Here is an 18,221-nt window from a genome sequence, read left to right on the forward strand (position 1 = left end):
AAACGTCCTGACGCTGACGGTCCCGAAAAGACGTGCGCGCACACGCGAGTTCCAAACAACGAAAGGCACGACGTGGGGCGAGCATCCGTGTCTTCAAGACGACAGCGAGCGAAGCGGTCGTATCTGTTTGTAGTAGTACGGCATCACTGGACATGGCTGTTGGATAAATAACTTTTTTGGCGATTTAACAAACTAGTGAGCTGGTTTTCCACTTCGGTAGCTTCAGCTTCATAAATTTGGGAATAAACCGAGAAGAGGAGGCAAGTACAGCAGGCCAAGCCTACGATAGGAAGAAAGAAGGGGCTGGAGGAAGCGGGCGATGAACGTCGACGCTCAGTCGAGCCTCTCAGGAAACGTCGGGGGACGGGCTGCGAAGGCCGACGGGGATTGGCCATGCACTTTGTAAAAGCTGATTTCGGGGACTAATGTATCAGTGGCGGAGAGATGCGAGAGGCATTGAGCCGGGGGTATGAGGAGCACCTGTCAGGAATAGTATATTTGCCATTGTGAGGAGCAGTGCCGAGGACCGACTTTACGTGCTACAAAGACTATGTGGCGTTTTGTGTTTCAAGGAGACAAGCTGATGCTAAAGTCTGTTCTTTGTTGTCGAGTAGAGAGGGCACATTATCCCAGGGATAGAGTGTTCCTCCATCAGGTTAAAGTTTAACTTGGCACATATAGCCTCTGAATCTGAATCGAAGCATCTCTATCCTCTGTTTTGTGTTTAACTGCTCTACTGGCCACTTACGTGGGACATGAAGGACTTTCTGCAGCGGCGGTTGTTTTTTGTATTTGAGAAGTAATGTTTGTGTATTGACTTCTTAATTAGTACCTTTGCAGGTGTTGTTGAACGGTGTTTAGTCAATCACTGTGAAAATAAGTGTAAGCGGAGAGATAATGCAAGATCATTCACACTCATGGGATGGCAAACATATAGGTAGAGGCTGATGTTTACTATGGTATTTAAAGCAATAGTGTGTATTAAGGAGATTTATGCATTTATTATTTACCCGGCACCTCTCTTCCTCTGCTCACCTCAGCCTGCGGGGAACAATCCTAAGTATAGCCATATCACGGTTGTTGCCTTTTCTCAGCTTGAAGGTTTTACCAAAAATCCAACAAATACGAGTTCCGTATTGACTGTAACGTGTAAGAAGACTAATAATGAGAGACTGCGAATACCAGCAGATCGACCCCCAGACGCTTACAGTGCCCTCAGTGCCAGCCGTCGCAGTGCCCAGCATAACGTCCCCCACGTCTTCAGACGTGCTGCGCCCCCAGAAGTCCACACACAAGCTCCGAAGGAAATGGGAAGTGTTCCCAGGAAGGAACCGCTTCTACTGCGACGGCAGAATCATCCTCGCTCGACAGAGTGGTGTGTTACCCCTCACGTTAGGCCTTGTTTTGCTCACCAGTGGCCTCTTCTTTATCTTTGAGTAAGTAATTATTCTGGATGTTAATTTTGTTGGGGGGTGAGAAAGTACTTATTAGATCAATACAACAGCTGCGGATGTTTTCACACACTTTCTGTGTTATCTATTTCATAATTTCTGCTCATGATATCTTTGGAACCTGAAAATGCTTGCTTGTATAAACGTCTCCATTTCTTTTGATGAAGTGTTTAGTAGGCACATCCCCAAATAATAATCCATATCCCCATAGCCACACCCCAAACACGTTTTTAGTTTAACTGAAGCAGTAGTGTATGGAGAACTATTTTAGACAAATTTTAAATATGCACACAAATGTATTTTGAAATGTAATAAAACACAATGGTATGTGAGTATAAATAACACTTGGTAATATGTAATTTTTTTTTTGTCACAGGAATCAGTGTGAATCTTTCAGTAATTTTCATGCTAATTTCAGATATTTTGCATCATGCAAAGATTTTAAGGGGCACACAATTAATATTTACAATAAACATATATTTACATTGTATATACACACTCTGACCTAAGAGACAAGTACAAATTTATGCTGCCCATGGCCTCGGGAATATCCAGCGGTAGTCAGCAAGCATACTGGGACTTGCCTTGCAATCGCTTTTCCATTTTAGAAATGTCCTGATGAAACCATTGACCATCCTCATCTCTGACTGCTCTGAGATTTCTACAGCAAAGTCCAGAAGAGAATTCAAGAAATGAATTTTTATAGTCCCCTTACATCCCATGGCATTGTATGCCTTGAAAAGATCATTCAGTATTTCTTAGTAGTTGTCTGCCTTACGATTCCATAAAAAATTTCTGCAAATGCTCCTAAATGACTGCCATGCAGCTTTTTCAGCTTGGTTAAATTGGTTGTTGAAATTCTGGAATCAATTTCCTAATTTAAGATTTTACAAAAATTCCTTGTTTGATATTGGCATTATGAATCCTGGGACATTTCTTTCTTACATACGTGAATCCAAGTCTACTTTGATCCATTGCCTTAATAAAGTTCTCCATAAGTTGGAATTTAATGCAGAAAGTTATAAAATGTTCACAAGCAAAAAAAAAATGTAATCCTGCAGAGCAGCCCATAACAAAGGCAGTGAAGCAACAGCAAGCAAGAATCCATAGAGTGGGGTTTTAGGAATCACTGGCATGGTGCTACAGTATATATTCTTTTAAATTTTGTTGCTTTATTTCATTATTTCAGTGACACCAAACATAACAAAAATTAAAACTATTTTCATCAATCAAAGCAGAGAGGGCGAGCTCTAGTGAGTGCTGTTTATTGTTTGAGGAGTTTCCAATAGTGGATGTAAATATTCCTCCATAAATTGCAACAGTTATAGCCAGATACCACAGATGCAGATTTCAGAGAGGACAATGAATTTGGGACTTCATGAATGGAAGTAGCCACCTCATGCAGTACTTCTGGTCAGCTTTTTATTGCATTTGTATCCCCCATAGATGTGCACAGTCACAACTCTGGGAACACGCATTGCTTGACTTGGGGATTTTGGGGCTCATATTCATATGTAAAATTGTGACTCTGTGTGTGCCCTCTGCTGCTGAATTTCCAAACAAAACACTATGCTCAGCAGAGCCCACCTTGTCAAATTTTGATGAGTGGAAATGATAGTTTCCATTTCAGGGCATATTTCATGTTGTGTGCAGTGTCACTGGAATAAATAAGTGAAGCAATTATTAACATAAAGAAACAAGCAACAAAAATTTCATGAAGTATTTAATTACACTGGCTAGCAAATAACTTTTTTTTTTTTTGGTCTCATGGATCAGTATCAGTGAAACAGTATTTTTGGCTAAATTCAAATATCTAATCAGACTTCATCTGTCATGCAAGGATTTTAAGTGACATTATTTCAAATTTACAGCAAATGTATATTTCTAGTATATATACATGATATGAGTCTTCTTCTTTCGGCTGCTCCCGTTAGAGGTTGCCACAGCGGATCATCTTCTTCCATATCTTTCTGTCCTCTGCATCTTGCTCTGTTACACCCATCACCTGCATGTCCTTTCTCACCACATCCATAAACCTTCTCTTAGGCTTTCCTCTTTTCCTCTTCCCTGGCAGCTCTATCCTTAGCATCCTTCTCCCAATATACCCAGCATCTCTCCTCTGCACATGTCCAAACCAATGCAATCTCGCCCCTCTGACTTTGTCTCCCAACTGTCCCACCTGAGCTGACCCTCAAGTCCTTATTTCTAATCCTGTCCATCCTTGTTACACCCAGTGAAAAATCTTAGCATCTTTAACTCTGCCACCTCCAGCTCTGTCTCCTGCTTACTGGTCAGTGCCACCGTCTCCAACCCATATAACATAGCTGGTCTCACTACCGTCCTGTAGACCTTCCCTTTCACTCTTGCTGATACCCATCTGTCACAAATTACTCCTGACACTCTTCTCCACCCATTCCACCCTGCCTGCACTCTTTTTCACCTCTCGTCCACAATCCCCGTTACTCTGTACTGTTGATCCCAAGTATTTAAACTCATCCACCTTTGCAAACTCTACTCCCTGCATCCTCACCATTCCACTGACCTCCCTCTCCTTTCCACACATGTATTCTGTCTTGTTCCTACTGACCTTCATTCCTCTCCTTTCTGGAGCATATCTCCATCTCTCCAGTGCCTCCTCATCCTGCTCCCTACTATCGCTACAGATGACAATGTCATTGGCAAACATCACAGTCCACAGGAAACACCTGTCTAATCTCGTCTGTCAACTTGTCCATCACTATTGCAAATAAGAAAGGGCTCAGAGCTGATCCCTGATGTAATCCCACCTCCACGTTGAATGCATCCGTCGCTTCTACCGCAGACCGCACCACTGTCACACTTCCCTCGTACATATCCTGTACAACTCTTACGTACTTCTCTGCCACTCCCGACTTCCTCATACAATACCACAGCTCCTTTCAAGGCACCCTGTCATATGCTTTCTCCAGGTCCACAAAGACGCAATGTAACTCCTTCTGGCCTTCTCTAAACTTCTCCATCAACATCCTCAGAGCAAACATTGCATCTGTGGTGCTCTTTCTTGGCATGAAACCATACTGCTGCTCACTAATCATCACCTCCCTTCTTAACCTAGCTTCCACTACTCTTTCCCATAACTTCATGCTGTGGCTCGTCAATTTTATTCCCGTGTAGTTACTGCAGTCCTGCACATCCCGTCAATTTTATTCCCCTGTAGTTACTGCAGTCCTGCACATCCCTCTTATTCTTAAATATCGGCACCAGTACACTTCTACTCCACTCCTCAGGCATCCTCTCACTTTCCAAGATTCCATTAAACAATCTAGTTAAAAACTCCACTGCCATGTCTCCTAAACACTTCCATGCTTCCACAGGTATGTCATCTGGATCAACGGCGTTTCCATTCTTCATCCTCTTCATAGCTGTCCTTACTTCCTTTTTGCTAATCCGTTGCACTTCCTGATTCATTATCTCCACATCATCCAACCTCTTCTCCCTCTCGTTCTCTTCATTCATCAGCCTCTCAAAGTACTCTTTCCATCTGCTCAACACACTCTTTTCGCTTTTGAGTACGTTTCCATCTTTATCCTTTATCACCCTAACCTGCTGCACATCTTTCCCAGCTCGGTCCCTCTGTCTAGCCAATCAGTACAGGTCCTTTTCTCCCTCCTTAGTGTCCAACCTCTCATACAATTCATCATACGCCTTTTCTTTAGCCTTCGCCACCTCTCTCTTCACCTTGCGCCTTATCTCCTTGTACTCTTGTCTACATTGTGCATCTCTCTGACTATCCCACTTCTTCTTTGCCATCCTCTTCCTCTGTATACTCTCCTGTATTTCCTCAGTCCACCACCAGGATTCCTTTTCCTCCTTCCTCTTTCCCGATGTCACGCCAAGCACCCTTCTTGTTGTCACCCTTACAACATCTGCTGTTGTTTCCCAGCTTTCTGGTAACACTTCACTACCACCCAGTGCCTGTCTCACCTCCTCCCTAAGCTTAACCTTGCAGTCTTCCTTTTTCAACCTCCTCTATTTGATCCTTGGCTCTGCCCTCACTCTCTTTCTCTTCTTGATCTCCAACGTCATCCTACATACCACCATCCTATGCTGCTTAACTACACTTTCCCTTGCCACCACTTTGCAGTCTTCAGTCTCCTTCAGATCAACTCTTATGCATAGGATGTAATCTACCTGTGTGCATCTTCCTCCACTCTTGTACGTAACCCTATGTTCCTCCCTCTTCTTAAAGTACGTATTCACCACAGCCATGTCCATCCCTTTGGCAAAATCCACTATCCTCTGACCTTCTTTATTCCTCTCCTTGACACCATACCTACCCATCACCTCCTCGTCTCCACTGTTCCCTTCACCAACATGCCCATTGAAAACCGCTCCAATCACCACTTTCTGTCCCTTGGGTACACTGTTCATCACTTCATCCAACTCACTCCAAAAATCTTCTTTCTGACCCATTGCACACCCAACTTGCAGTGCATATGCACTAATAACATTCATCATCACACCTCCAATTTCCAGCTTCATAATCATTACTCTGCATAACACTCTTTTCACCTCAAAAACACTCTTGACATACTGTTCCTTCAGAATAACTTCTACCCCATTTCTTCTCCCATCCACACCATGATAGAACAATTTGAATCCACCTCCAATCCACCTGGCCTTACTCCCCTTCCATTTATTCTCTTGCATGTATAACAATATCAACCTTCCTTCTCTCCATCAAAACTGCTAACTCTCTCTCATTACCAGTCATACTGCCATCATTCAAAGTTCCTACCCTCAGTTCCACTCTCTTTACTTTCCTCCTCTTAATCCTGCCTCCAGACACGTCTCCCCCCTCTTCTTCTCCGGCCAGCAGTAGCCCAATTTCTGCCAGTACCCTGTTGGCTAAGTACTGGTGGCGGTCGTTGTTAACCCGGGGCTCGACCGATCCGGTATGGAAATTATTGTTATCTGCATATTGATTTGGCAAAATTTTACACCGGATGCCCTTCCTGATGTAACCCTCCCCATTTATCCGAGCATGGGACCGGCACGAAGAAACACACTGGTTTGTGCATCCCCTGTGGCATATATACATGATATGAGTATCTCACCTAAAAAGTAGACGTACAATAATTTTCAGCTGGACTTGACCTCAGGAATGTCACTTTTAAGGGGCAACCAGTAGTAAGAAAGCACACTGGTACTCCACTTACCTTGGTGTTGCTTTTCCATTTCCTAAATGTCACAATGAAACTGTTCACCATGCTCTTGGCTGACCCACTCCAAGATTTCCAGGAAAAAAGTTTAGATGAGAATCCAAGTAGTACTAGGGTGTTGTACCGTGTTAGCCATTATGAATGTAGAGAAAAGGCAAGCAAAATGACACCTTTTATTGGTTAACTAAAAAGATTACAATATGCAAATTTTCGAGGCAACTCAGGCCCCTTCATCAGGCAAGATGAGAATCCAAGAAACACATTTTTAAAGATGTAAACTCACAGATGTTTATATTTGAACATCTGATCACCGACTGGCGTAGAGCTGTGCCTCAGACTGGAAGCAGGCTCCTGTCTCAATATGTGTAAGTTCTTCTGTGACACAGTCTTTGTTGACCACTGTTCTTTATGCCGACATACAATAAATTCGTGTATTCACTTAATTTTGATCTGGCATGAGTGAGTGTATGAATTGCCTAATAAGTGTATCATTATATTGCTGACAGTTGCATTGAACCATTAGGATGCAGGCTGATTCTCTTTCTCTTGACTTTAAGTGTCCAAATGATCAAGTATCCAACTCCTGTTGTCTTAAGTCTAAAAGTCAACATTTTATGCAGTATTCTGTCTCTGGAATCATTTACTAAAGAAAGGCACAATAATTGTTGCTTGTTCAGGTTTAATTGGGTTATTTTGAATGAATAAACTGTGGTTCCCTTTATTGAAAAGAATCTTTATAAAGTGAGTGAATGGTTGTGTAATGATTTAATACATGCAAAAGTCATACCCAATACTAACATTCTAAATGTGTTTCCTAGTCTTTTATTTTAAAAATCATTAAAGATTTCAGCATGGGCTGTGTAATATTTGTTTTGCAAACATATGAGCCCTCACTTTGTAATGTCTGAACTTTTCAACCATGTTAGTTAGATTTCCATGTCACATCTCAAAAAATATCTGTTAGGTGATTAGGAGACTGGCAGGAGTAAGCGTACCCCCGATGCACTAAAACTGGTCCCTGCCTTGTGCTTCATGCTGCTGCGATAGCTCCCTGAGACTCTGAATGGAAATAGAAGCTGCAGAAAATAGGTGGATGGAAATATAAGTGAATTAGATGTCTTCTGTTCTCACACTGAGCCTCCACCATATATTATCATGGGGGGTTGTGCTTACAGTGAGGGCGGTGTTAATGGATAAAGGATTGTGTGCAGGTCAATGGAAAGGAAATGAAGGCTGAAGGTAAGCAGAGAATGTGCCAAGTGGTGGCAGGTCAGTAGTGTAATCCCATGGGGATCTACATGCAGTAAAGTCGATTTGGAAATAAAGAGTAAATGTTCAGTATTTTTAGTAGACATTAAATGAGTGGAACAGGAAAGCAATGCTGTAAGACCTGGGCAGATGTTTTGAGAATGCAGCAAATATGGAAATATGTCAAGTGTTACTTACAAGTTATAATTTCGATTCTTATTACTTGCAATACTGCACTGCAAACAGCAAAATTTGAATACATTTAAAGGTTTTAGCATTCTTATTTACTGAGCCATATGCAGAAGTTATTTAAAAAGAGTAATGTCATAATTATTACTTGCAATACTGCACTGCAGACAGCAAAATTTGAATACATTTAAAGGTTTTAGCATTCTTATTTACTGAGCCATATGCAGAAGTTATTTAAAAAGAGTAATGTCATAAAATGACAATACTACTAAAATGTGTTGTTGGAACTGTTTCTGAAGTAGTGTAGTGTAGCTGCTAAGTGGTGAAAGTTGTACTGGGGCACAAGGCTGGAAAAAAGTGGAAGTGATGTGAGCTGAGCACCAAAACACAGAATTGTCTCTTTACACAAAGGTTTATGAGAATCCCAATCTACTGAGACATGTAGTTACAGAAAGCACTGTACTTTAGTTACTGGCTGAATGGGAATGTGAGACAATTAGTCTGACAAACTGAATGTTGTCTTATAAGATTTCAGACTTTTAAGGATTTTTATGAAATTTCAGGTATGTTTTAATTAATGGTTACCCCTAAGCAGTATTGTTTGTTTTGGTGATTACTGCTGTTTTGTTTAATATGCTTCAGAATAGGAAATCTGCTGAAAATCAATATTTAACTGAGTCAGGCTAGCAAAATTATAATTGGTTTTGTAATGGTATTTTGTAACTTGTACAATAAAAAATAAATACAAGCAGCTTCAGAGTTTACTTTTCACTCAAGATATTTTAAGATTGTAAATTTGTAGAAATGTTTTAGTGTTCTGAGTTTAGCTTAGAAGTTGTCTTCTGTTTGGGAATGAATAGTCTTCAAATGCTAACTCTGTAATGTCATTAAACTGACCCTTACTAATCAGTGGTTTGAGAAGAAAAGTAAATATTCTCACTTTGGAGTGGTAACATGTTGATCAGACATGCAAGTAAACAGTTCAGTGTACTCTGTACACATGATGATACTAATGCTAATGTATTGCATTTTGTTTTTCAACCCATTTTTGTCCTCTACCCCTGTGTTTCATTTTTCCCTTTAGTTTTACTTGACTGATGCTTTTATCTACTGGTCTTGATCTTTTGCTGAGCCGTCATTATGAATTTTGAAGTGTTTGATCTCATGGCCTTTGCTACACTCAATCCTTTAGAGATAATCTGTTGTCTTGCACATCTTCCCTGAGATGGCAGGTCAAGGGCACAAATACAGGCACAGTGGTAGAACTTCCTGCTTGACTGCCTGACTGTCAAGCACATACGCTCAAGACTTTTTTTTTTTTTTTTTTGGGTTATGAACAAGTCTCAAAAAATAAACAAAAGCAATACTTGGTCTTCAACTCTGCATTTTTTGTACATTATAAATGAAGTGACAGCAAGTAATTACTTATAGAGTCAGTGATAGAATAATGTCTGTTCTTTCCATGTTAAGTGTAAATGGTAGTTCAATATTAAGATTTTTGGTTATGGTTTCATACTTTATTTGGGATGTTTACTGGATGCTGCAATTTTTCAATACAGCTTTCATAATGGGAAGCTGATTTTCTTTGTAAATGTTCTGATTTTGTACTTTCTTTCCTCCTCCCTTGACAACCATCCATCCATCCAGTTTCCATCCCGCTGAGTCCAAACACAGGGTCACGGGGGTCTGCTGGAGCCAATCCCAGCCAACACAGGGCACAAGGCAGGAACCAATCCCGGGCAGGGTGCCAACCCACTGCAGCTCCCTTGACAAGATTTTCAAAAATTATAAAGTGATGGGATTGAGTGGAATGCAGGGTGTGTGTTTTATATTCTTTTTTCTGTTTGTTTTATTGCTCTGAATGTTCCCTCTCTTTCCACAGCTGTCCATTTTTGGTGGAGCACCTTACAAGAACCATCCCTGCAATCGGTGGGATTTTGTTCTTTTTTGTTGTGATATCCTTGCTGCAGACAAGCTTCAGTGATCCTGGTATATTGCCTAGAGCTACACCAGATGAAGCAGCAGATGTGGAAAAACATATTGGTAATAACTGTTTACTTTTGCACCTCCTGTGCTTTCTTACTATAAAATGATGTTTCCTTCATATCTTAAAAAATAGATGAAGAAAATCCATGTGCTGTTCTAATCGGTTTTTTCAATTTTAATTATTATTGAGACAAAAAACTTAAAGGAACATCCCACCCAAAGTTCATAGTTGCTTTTGTACCATGAGATGCATCTATGAAAAGTAGAAATCCTTTTTTTCCATTTTTTTCCCCCTCATGTAATCTGTCTAAATGGTTTTGCAAAGGGAGTTAAAGGTTAACATTGTTAAATGGCAATTTATTCACATCACTTTCAAATTTGTTATTTAGCAACACAAACTATTGCAGTGTTTTTCATTTCATAAAGTTACCTTTCAGTGTGTGTGAATGTGGGACAAAGGTGGTTTGTTTTGGGTGTGGATTTTATTAAAAAAAATTAATAAAACACCATCTTTAAGTGTGTTTTTTATGATAATACAGTCTCATTTATTGTATAGTTCTCATTTTCCCTTCCATGTTGAGTTTATCCTATAACTCAACCTTTTCAGTTAATTTTTCCTGTTTGTAACAAAGAATATTTGTGATTGTGATGCATGACTTTGAACACTTCAAAGCCTGTCTTAATTAGATAATATGGTTAAATCTAAAAGTCAGTGTGAAATGATTTTCAGTTTTTCCAACCTGTTGTCTTCATTGGGCCTTACCGTGATCATTTACCTGGTGAAGTCTATCCATGATGCCCGTCCTGCAGCCACTAGCTGCAGTTGCCAAACAAGAATATCATTACCTGTTTGACTGGCAAGTCAGCTGGTCATTTTAAATTCACTCTAGCTGTAAACCTGCATGAAAAATAAAGAGGATTGTGGATATTGATTGGTAAGGCAGCACTATCTAGTAAAGCCCAGCAGCAGCGGTGCTACAAAGATGCAAGTTGGAGATGCACATCCTAGTCGGTGCATAGCAGCACTGGAGACTGTTGTGTTTTTAAGGATGGGCTAACCCTTTTCACTTTTTTTTTTTTTTTTTTTTTTTTTAATATATATATAATCATTTATCACACATGCACACTACCACAGGAATTTATGTTTGAGCACATGCTAATGAACAGAGCCGGGTCAAGAATCCCAGGAAGGGTGACCCAGCAGCCAGCAGTTTTTCCAAATTGAGACTTAATATAATTCAGATGAATTGCCCAGGATGTTTCATGTGTGGAAAAAATCCAGAGAATTGTCATCTGAGGCACTCAAAACATCAGAGCAACTTTGTTTGCAATACCCTGACATTCTTGTAAGTCAACCAATCTTTAGAGATCTGGATTAGTGGAGTTTTGTTACCCTGACATTCATGTAAGTCAACCAATCTTTAGAGATCTGGATTAGTGGAGTTTTGTTTATGCATTTTAGTTCATTGAAAAATGTTTGAAAATAGAACACTTTCAAATAAGGGAGTTCATCCCCGTCTGACATGAAGAGAAAATGAAGTACGTGCAACCATCAACACAGCAGGTAATACCCTTTCATAGATGCTGTGTGCCTCCTAGTGTTGCAGAACCTCAACTTAATTAAGGTTCCTGAACAGTAAAAATGCAGTTAACATGCATCTTTATGTCCTTACTGCTACGGCTTGGCAGTTTTTTAGTTTTATGGTGTTTCGTTCTCATGTGCATCTTTATTATTTAATGAACCTGGATCATTACTGCTTACCAATGCTTTTTTCAACCATGAAAAGCTGCAGTAGGTATTTGCGCACTTGTGAGCTTTTAACATTTTTAACATACTGTATATTTTTAAAAAAGTTTTTTTTTTTTTTTTTCTGGGCTGCTTTGGTCTTTAAGTGCTTTGAGTCCGTTTCCATCAGTAGTTGGTCTTTTTTTGTATACCTTTCACAGTATACACCATCATCTATTTTTTTTTTCTCTGTGCATTTTTCATAAGGAAGTTGAATCAAAGCAAATTCAGACCTGTATTACAAGTATAACATTCACAACTTCACATGGGTTTATATTGTCAAAAAATGGCTTTGAAAGTGAACGTTTTATTTTTCTATTTACAGTGTACAAACAGTAATAATGATTCCATGCACAAAATGCCATCCCTTTTATTTTGGAAGAGGTTTTCACCAATACAACTTACATTTTTGTCAGTTGGGGATCAATACAGTCTGCATGAACCTTGGCTTCCAAAGTGAACAGCAGGGACAAAACCCACACAGTATTGTTTTGAAGAGGATCTGTAATGGGAGATGGGCATCTAGAGTATAAATGGAGTCAGAAATGGCTAGAAAAGGGTGCAGGTAGTGAAGCTGTTCCAAAGGCCACAACTAAAACCAGGTCAGTAATACAAGCCAAAGAATAAAGGCATGTCATGGACTAGAACTGTCAGGACTAGTCTACTAAGGAGATTTTTTTTAACCTGGTATAGTTAAAGCATAGAAACTCTCCCCTGATGGTGATTCTCAAGGATGTAAAGAAATTTAAGAATTTTTTAATTTGTTGAGTGGGCTGTTCCTTAAATTTGAAGCATATGTTTGTGCTTTAGTGTTCTTAGTTGTAGTAAAACTGGTTAAAGAAAATAGATGGAAAATTATAAATGTTAGTAAATGTACTAAATGTTTTGTAAATTATTTAAAGCATCAGTAGATCACAAACCTTTATAAAACCTATATATCTATAAAACCTTTATAGATATTTGCAAGTGAAAGGATTATTTTGAGTTTGTTGCCCAGAAAAAATAGTGGGGTCACAACACTAAGAAACGTTTTATCAGTTCACAGCAATCAAATATGTGGTGATTTAACATATCTTGCTCTTTAAATTTTTTGTTTTATTTAATGCTTGTAAATCTTTTACAATTTTCTGTCTTTTTAACATATATTGAAAAACATCATAAATTACCACATTTAATATTTCATCATTGATTTTTGTATATGTCAGATAACTCAGGTTCTTCAACGTACCGTCCTCCTCCAAGAACAAAAGAAGTTGTGATAAATGATCAAGTTGTGAAGTTAAAATACTGTTTTACATGTAAAATGTTCAGACCTCCCCGCACCTCTCACTGCAGCCTATGTGACAACTGTGTTGGTAGGTATTTGAGTTACATATAATCAATTATATCCTAATAATTCTATCAACTATTTGTCATTTTGTTTTCTGTCTGTACATGGCAGATCTTAACAAAAATTGATGTTGCACAATTTATTTCCATTCATGTTGTATCTCTGCTGTTGTATAATGCAAGTATAGTTTCTTTTTGGCATGTGTTTAACTGAGATTTTAAATGTGTAATGTACACTTGAACTGAAAATCGTTTGCTAAGTTAATTGATTTTATACTTAAGCTGTTTGAAGAGAATAAAATACATCAAATGTCATGTAAAGTAATAAAGAATATTATGAAGCACTAGAGCAATGAATATTAAAACCTGAAAGTTTGTTTTAAAACATGTAACACTGCTGTACATCATGAGAGTGATCTTGACTTGTCTCAGACACATGATGCTCTTGTATTCCTGTGCAAGGAAGAACTGCTGTGCACACATCTGCTACAACTGGTATCACTTCTGTTGGAATATATAAGATGTACACAGTGATTATAGCCCAGTGATGCCATGTGGCACCAGCATAAGTAGTTCATACAGTTATATTTTTTCTTAATGCAGATTAAATTTGAAAGAAATAAGATTGTTGTTTTAATCAGTCAACAGTGTCAGTTTCAGATGTTTCCACAATTTAAAAAAAAAAACCTTCGATTTAAAAAGTATCTCCTGTATTTAAGGTTAAATGTTCTCAAATACAGTATATTTAAAAATTCACACACTTTAATGATGGAATTAATACATCACCTGATTTAAATTACCCCATAAGTCCTTCCTTCCTCTCTAAATTTCTACAGTAAGTTGACCTTTCAAAAGAAAGTTTCACAATGTAGACAATAGACCATTTTGAGAAGGTAAGAGAACAGATTATACAGAAGTCCGAATATAGGGAAATGGTATATTTCAGAGACATGGAATATCCCTCAGAGCTCAATGCTGAACATCTTTCCATACACAACCTAGAACTCATTCCTCTACATGTGGAGAATGTTGGTGTGTCCTTATGGAAGACATTTCAAGGCCAGTTGTAACCCTAAATGAGTTAATGGCTTCAATTAAATACATTCATAGAATAACATTTTTTAAAAAGTCTTTTATAGGAGTGTGAAAAGGTGAAGGCTTGGAACACCTATAATCGCCCACAATGATTAGACTGCCGATATATGGCAAAAATCTTGTAGCAATAGAAGTGGAAGTTTTGCATCTGAATGCCAAGTGACCACTGTGATTCAAGTCAACATTTCATACCAGTTAGGCCACACCATTGCTGATTTTTTTCAAAGCCTTACTGGCAACTGCAAATGCTAGAAATGATTGGGTAAAGTAAATGAATACATTTTTCTTTTCATTATTTAATTTTTCTTAGGAACAGCAATGAGATGAAGAATGTTGAACTTAATCAAATGTCCTCATCTAAAGCATTCAGATTGCTGGTTAAATGCTTAATTGCAAAAAATAAAGTTAGAATGCATTTGCAGCTCACTGTTCCTGTATATAATTCAAAGCTAAGCTAGTTTTTGATGTCCTCATTAACATTAGGGTCTTTTAAATGAAGCATTTTCTTTAGGTAACTTTGGAGGACATAAATGGAGGACTTACTACACATCTTAGATTCACATATTATACAAGTGAAACTGACCTTTCCTTTGCTATTTCATTGGATGCACTGAGGTTTGGTCCAGCTACTACTTTTAAACATGTGGATAACATTACTTCATAAATAATATCTGAATGTTTACCAGTTCATACAAGTAAGATCTTCTAAACTAAACTGTTCCATCTCGCTGTGGAATTGAAAGTAAAACAGTAAGCAGTTAAGAGGCGTGATTCATTTGACGGTAGTGCAGTGCAGCAAAAATATGATGCATGTCTTATATTTTGTAATACATCATGTGCAAATAGTATAATATAGATGTGTTGAGGTATATTACATTTTATATATTTTTCCTTATTTAATTTCTCCTGTTTGTGTTTTGTTTTTATTAAGAATTGTTTTTATTTTTCCTCTTTCAGAGCGATTTGATCACCACTGTCCTTGGGTTGGAAACTGTGTTGGGAGAAGGAATTATAGATTTTTTTATACCTTCATTCTTTCACTTTCATTTTTAACAGCATTCATTTTTGGCTGTGTAATAACTCATCTCACACTACGTAAGTATGAGCATTTGTTCTGCTGTTAAGAACTTGTGGTCAACATACTTTAGTTTTCCATTAGGTCCAATTTTCTAACAAATCAAATTCAATATAGAATAATTGTTGCTACTATAAATTATCTTCCACAATAAACTTCACTTCTAATTAATTTAGAAAACCCCATTAAAGCTTAAATAAAACTAAATCAAAGTGTTTAGAAACATGCATGTGAAAAATATGTTCCATGAAAATGAATCAGTTTGAAAATAATAGTTTTGTATATTCTGTTTATAGATGAAGTTTGTAGCCATTTTCTCTTTTCTGTTGGTAGGATCACAACAGCATGGGCTTGTTAGAGCTCTCCAAGACAGTCCTGCAAGATATCCTTTTAATTAAGATGTCATCATGGTGTAATTTGATCTTGTTTACTGTTGTAAATATTATTTTTAAATTATTTTAAATGTTTCAGTTAAAACAATTGTTTTCTAGGTAAATTTTAAACAATGCTGCAATATCCAGATTCATTACAATGGACAGGTTAAGACATCTGATTTGTTGTTGCACACATGTGTGACACATGCTGACAGGGTATTCTGTACATACAATACATGGACAAAAGTTTTGGGACACAGCTCTTAATTATTGAAATCTGGTGTTTCAATCAGACCCATTGCCACAAGTATATAAAATCAAGCACCTAGCCATGCAGCCTCCATTTGTAAACATTTGTGAAACAAAATAGGTCATTCTGAAGGCTCAATGACTTCAAGCATGGAACTGTGATAGAATGCCACCTTTTGCAATAAGATAGTTTATGAAATTTTCATCCTTGCTGGATAATTTACGGTCAACTGTAAGTGGTATTATTAGAAAGTGGAAGCGTTAAGGAAACAAGAGCAACTCGGCCATGCTGCAAAAGGCCATGTAAAGTCACAGAGCGGGGTCAACAACTGCTAAGGTACATGGTACGTAAAGGTCGCCAATGGTTTGCCGATTCCATAGCTGAAGAGTTCCAAACTTCCACTGGCATTAACTGCGGCAGGAGCTTTATGGAATATGTTTCTATGGCCGAGCAGTTACATGCAAGCCTCACATCACCAAATCCAGTGCCAAGCATCGGATGGACACCACCGGAAGCACACCACCATTGGACTGTGAAGTAGTAGAAACATGTCCTATGGAGTGACCATTAATGCTTCTCTGTTTGGCAGTCAGATGGGCGAGTCTGTTTTTGGCGGGTGCCAGGAGAACATTACCTACCTGACTGCATTGTGCCAACAGTGAAGTTTTGGTGGAGGGGGGATAATGGTATTTAGCTGTTTTTCAGCTTGGGCTAGGCCCCTTACTTCCAGTGAAGGGCAATCTTAATGCTCTCCAGTCTTAAATAACTGTTGTGTGATTAAGTCACATTTTGTATCATCATACAGCCCATCTGTACTGATTTTAATAATCTGCACTACTTATTTCAGAGTGTTACAATGATTAATATTTAAAAGCTACGCACTAATGATAGTAAAGACGAAAGAATAGATTAATTTTTTTTCTACTCTCAAAGCAAGTAAAACTAAATTAAAAAGGCAGTTTACAGTACATAACTGGAAGATAACATGTTACACTGTCAAACTAATTTCTTTAAGGTTTTCTTTAAGTGATTCATTAATTTGAATGTTTACAACTATCACTTTTCTCTATTAAAGGCCCATCTGTGTTTCATATAAATAATCCAACCATCTATTTTTCGGAGTTCACCAAAACCAATCTCAAGGTCATGGCGCATACAGCTAATAACATTTTTCAGTTTTTGATCAATTGTGATTTTTTACCCCACCCAACTTGTTTTCTTTAGGCACCTAATGGTACTAAGTTTTGACAGATTTAATGTTTGTAAACTGTGCTGGAAGCCACTAATTAAAATTGCATTTTGATCACAGAAGAATAAATTGTATATTTCTAAATACAAACTTATTTAATACATTTCTTTTACAACATTTTCCTGCTGCATAGGAAAATACTCTTAATTTGCTGTATTGAGGACTCATTTGGGTTAATAGTGAAACTTTTAACAAGGCATTGCAAAATCTTAGTTTACTAACCTAAATGAGTCAATATGGATATTTTATTCATTAGAACATTAGAACACTCTAGACGAGAACAGGCCATTCAGCCTAACAAAGCTCGCCAGTCCTATCCACTTATTTCTTCCAAAAAAAACATCAATTTGAGTTCTGAAAGTCCCCAACATCTTACTGTCTACCACACTACTTGGTAGCTTATTCCAAGTGTCTATCGTTCTTTGTGTAAAGAAAAACTTGCTAATGTTTGTGCGAAATTTACCCTTAACAAGTTTCCAACTGTGTCCCCGTGTTCTTGATGAACTCATTTTAAAATAACAGTCTCGATCCACTGTATTAATTCCCTTCATAATTTTAAACACTTCAAACCTCTTAATCTTCTTTTGCTTAAACTGTATAGGCTCAGCTCTTTTAATCTTTCCTCATAGTTCAACCCCTGTAGCCCTGGAATCAGCCTAGTCGCTCTTCTCTGGACCTTTTCTAGTGCTGCTATGTCCATTTTGTAGCCTGGAGACCAAAACTGCACACAGTACTCAAGATGAGGCCTCACCAGTGCATTATAACCTTCTTGGACTTGTACTTCACACATCATGCTATATAACCTAACATTCTGTTAGCCTTCTTAATGGCTTCTGAACACTGTCGGGAAGTCGATAGCTTAGAATCCACTATGACTTCTAAATCCTTCTCCTAAGGTGTACTCTTGATTTTCCCACCACCCATTGTGTATTCAAACCTAACATTTTTACTTCCTATGTGTAATACTTTACATTTACTGACATTAAAT

At 38.1% G+C, this 18,221-nt stretch overlaps 1 protein-coding gene across 2 annotated transcripts in view; it reads left to right on the plus strand.

Moving 5' to 3' along the window:
• zdhhc18a (zinc finger DHHC-type palmitoyltransferase 18a) overlaps positions 1-18,221 on the plus strand; it is a 40,823-nt gene continuing 22,602 nt past the window's right edge. Inside the window, exons 1-5 of one of the 2 annotated variants that reach the window (XM_028819715.2) lie at positions 1-1,436; positions 9,972-10,132; positions 13,067-13,216; positions 15,243-15,380; positions 15,694-15,742. In XM_028819715.2, the coding sequence (XP_028675548.1) occupies positions 1,165-1,436; positions 9,972-10,132; positions 13,067-13,216; positions 15,243-15,380; positions 15,694-15,742 (770 nt within the window). In that variant the 5' untranslated portion in view covers positions 1-1,164. The remainder of the gene's footprint in view (positions 1,437-9,971; positions 10,133-13,066; positions 13,217-15,242; positions 15,381-15,693; positions 15,743-18,221) is intronic. The other variant, XR_007933504.1, reaches the window with a different exon arrangement.

Source organism: Erpetoichthys calabaricus, chromosome 14 (assembly GCF_900747795.2).
Source record: "Erpetoichthys calabaricus chromosome 14, fErpCal1.3, whole genome shotgun sequence".
Lineage (NCBI taxonomy): Eukaryota > Metazoa > Chordata > Cladistia > Polypteriformes > Polypteridae > Erpetoichthys > Erpetoichthys calabaricus.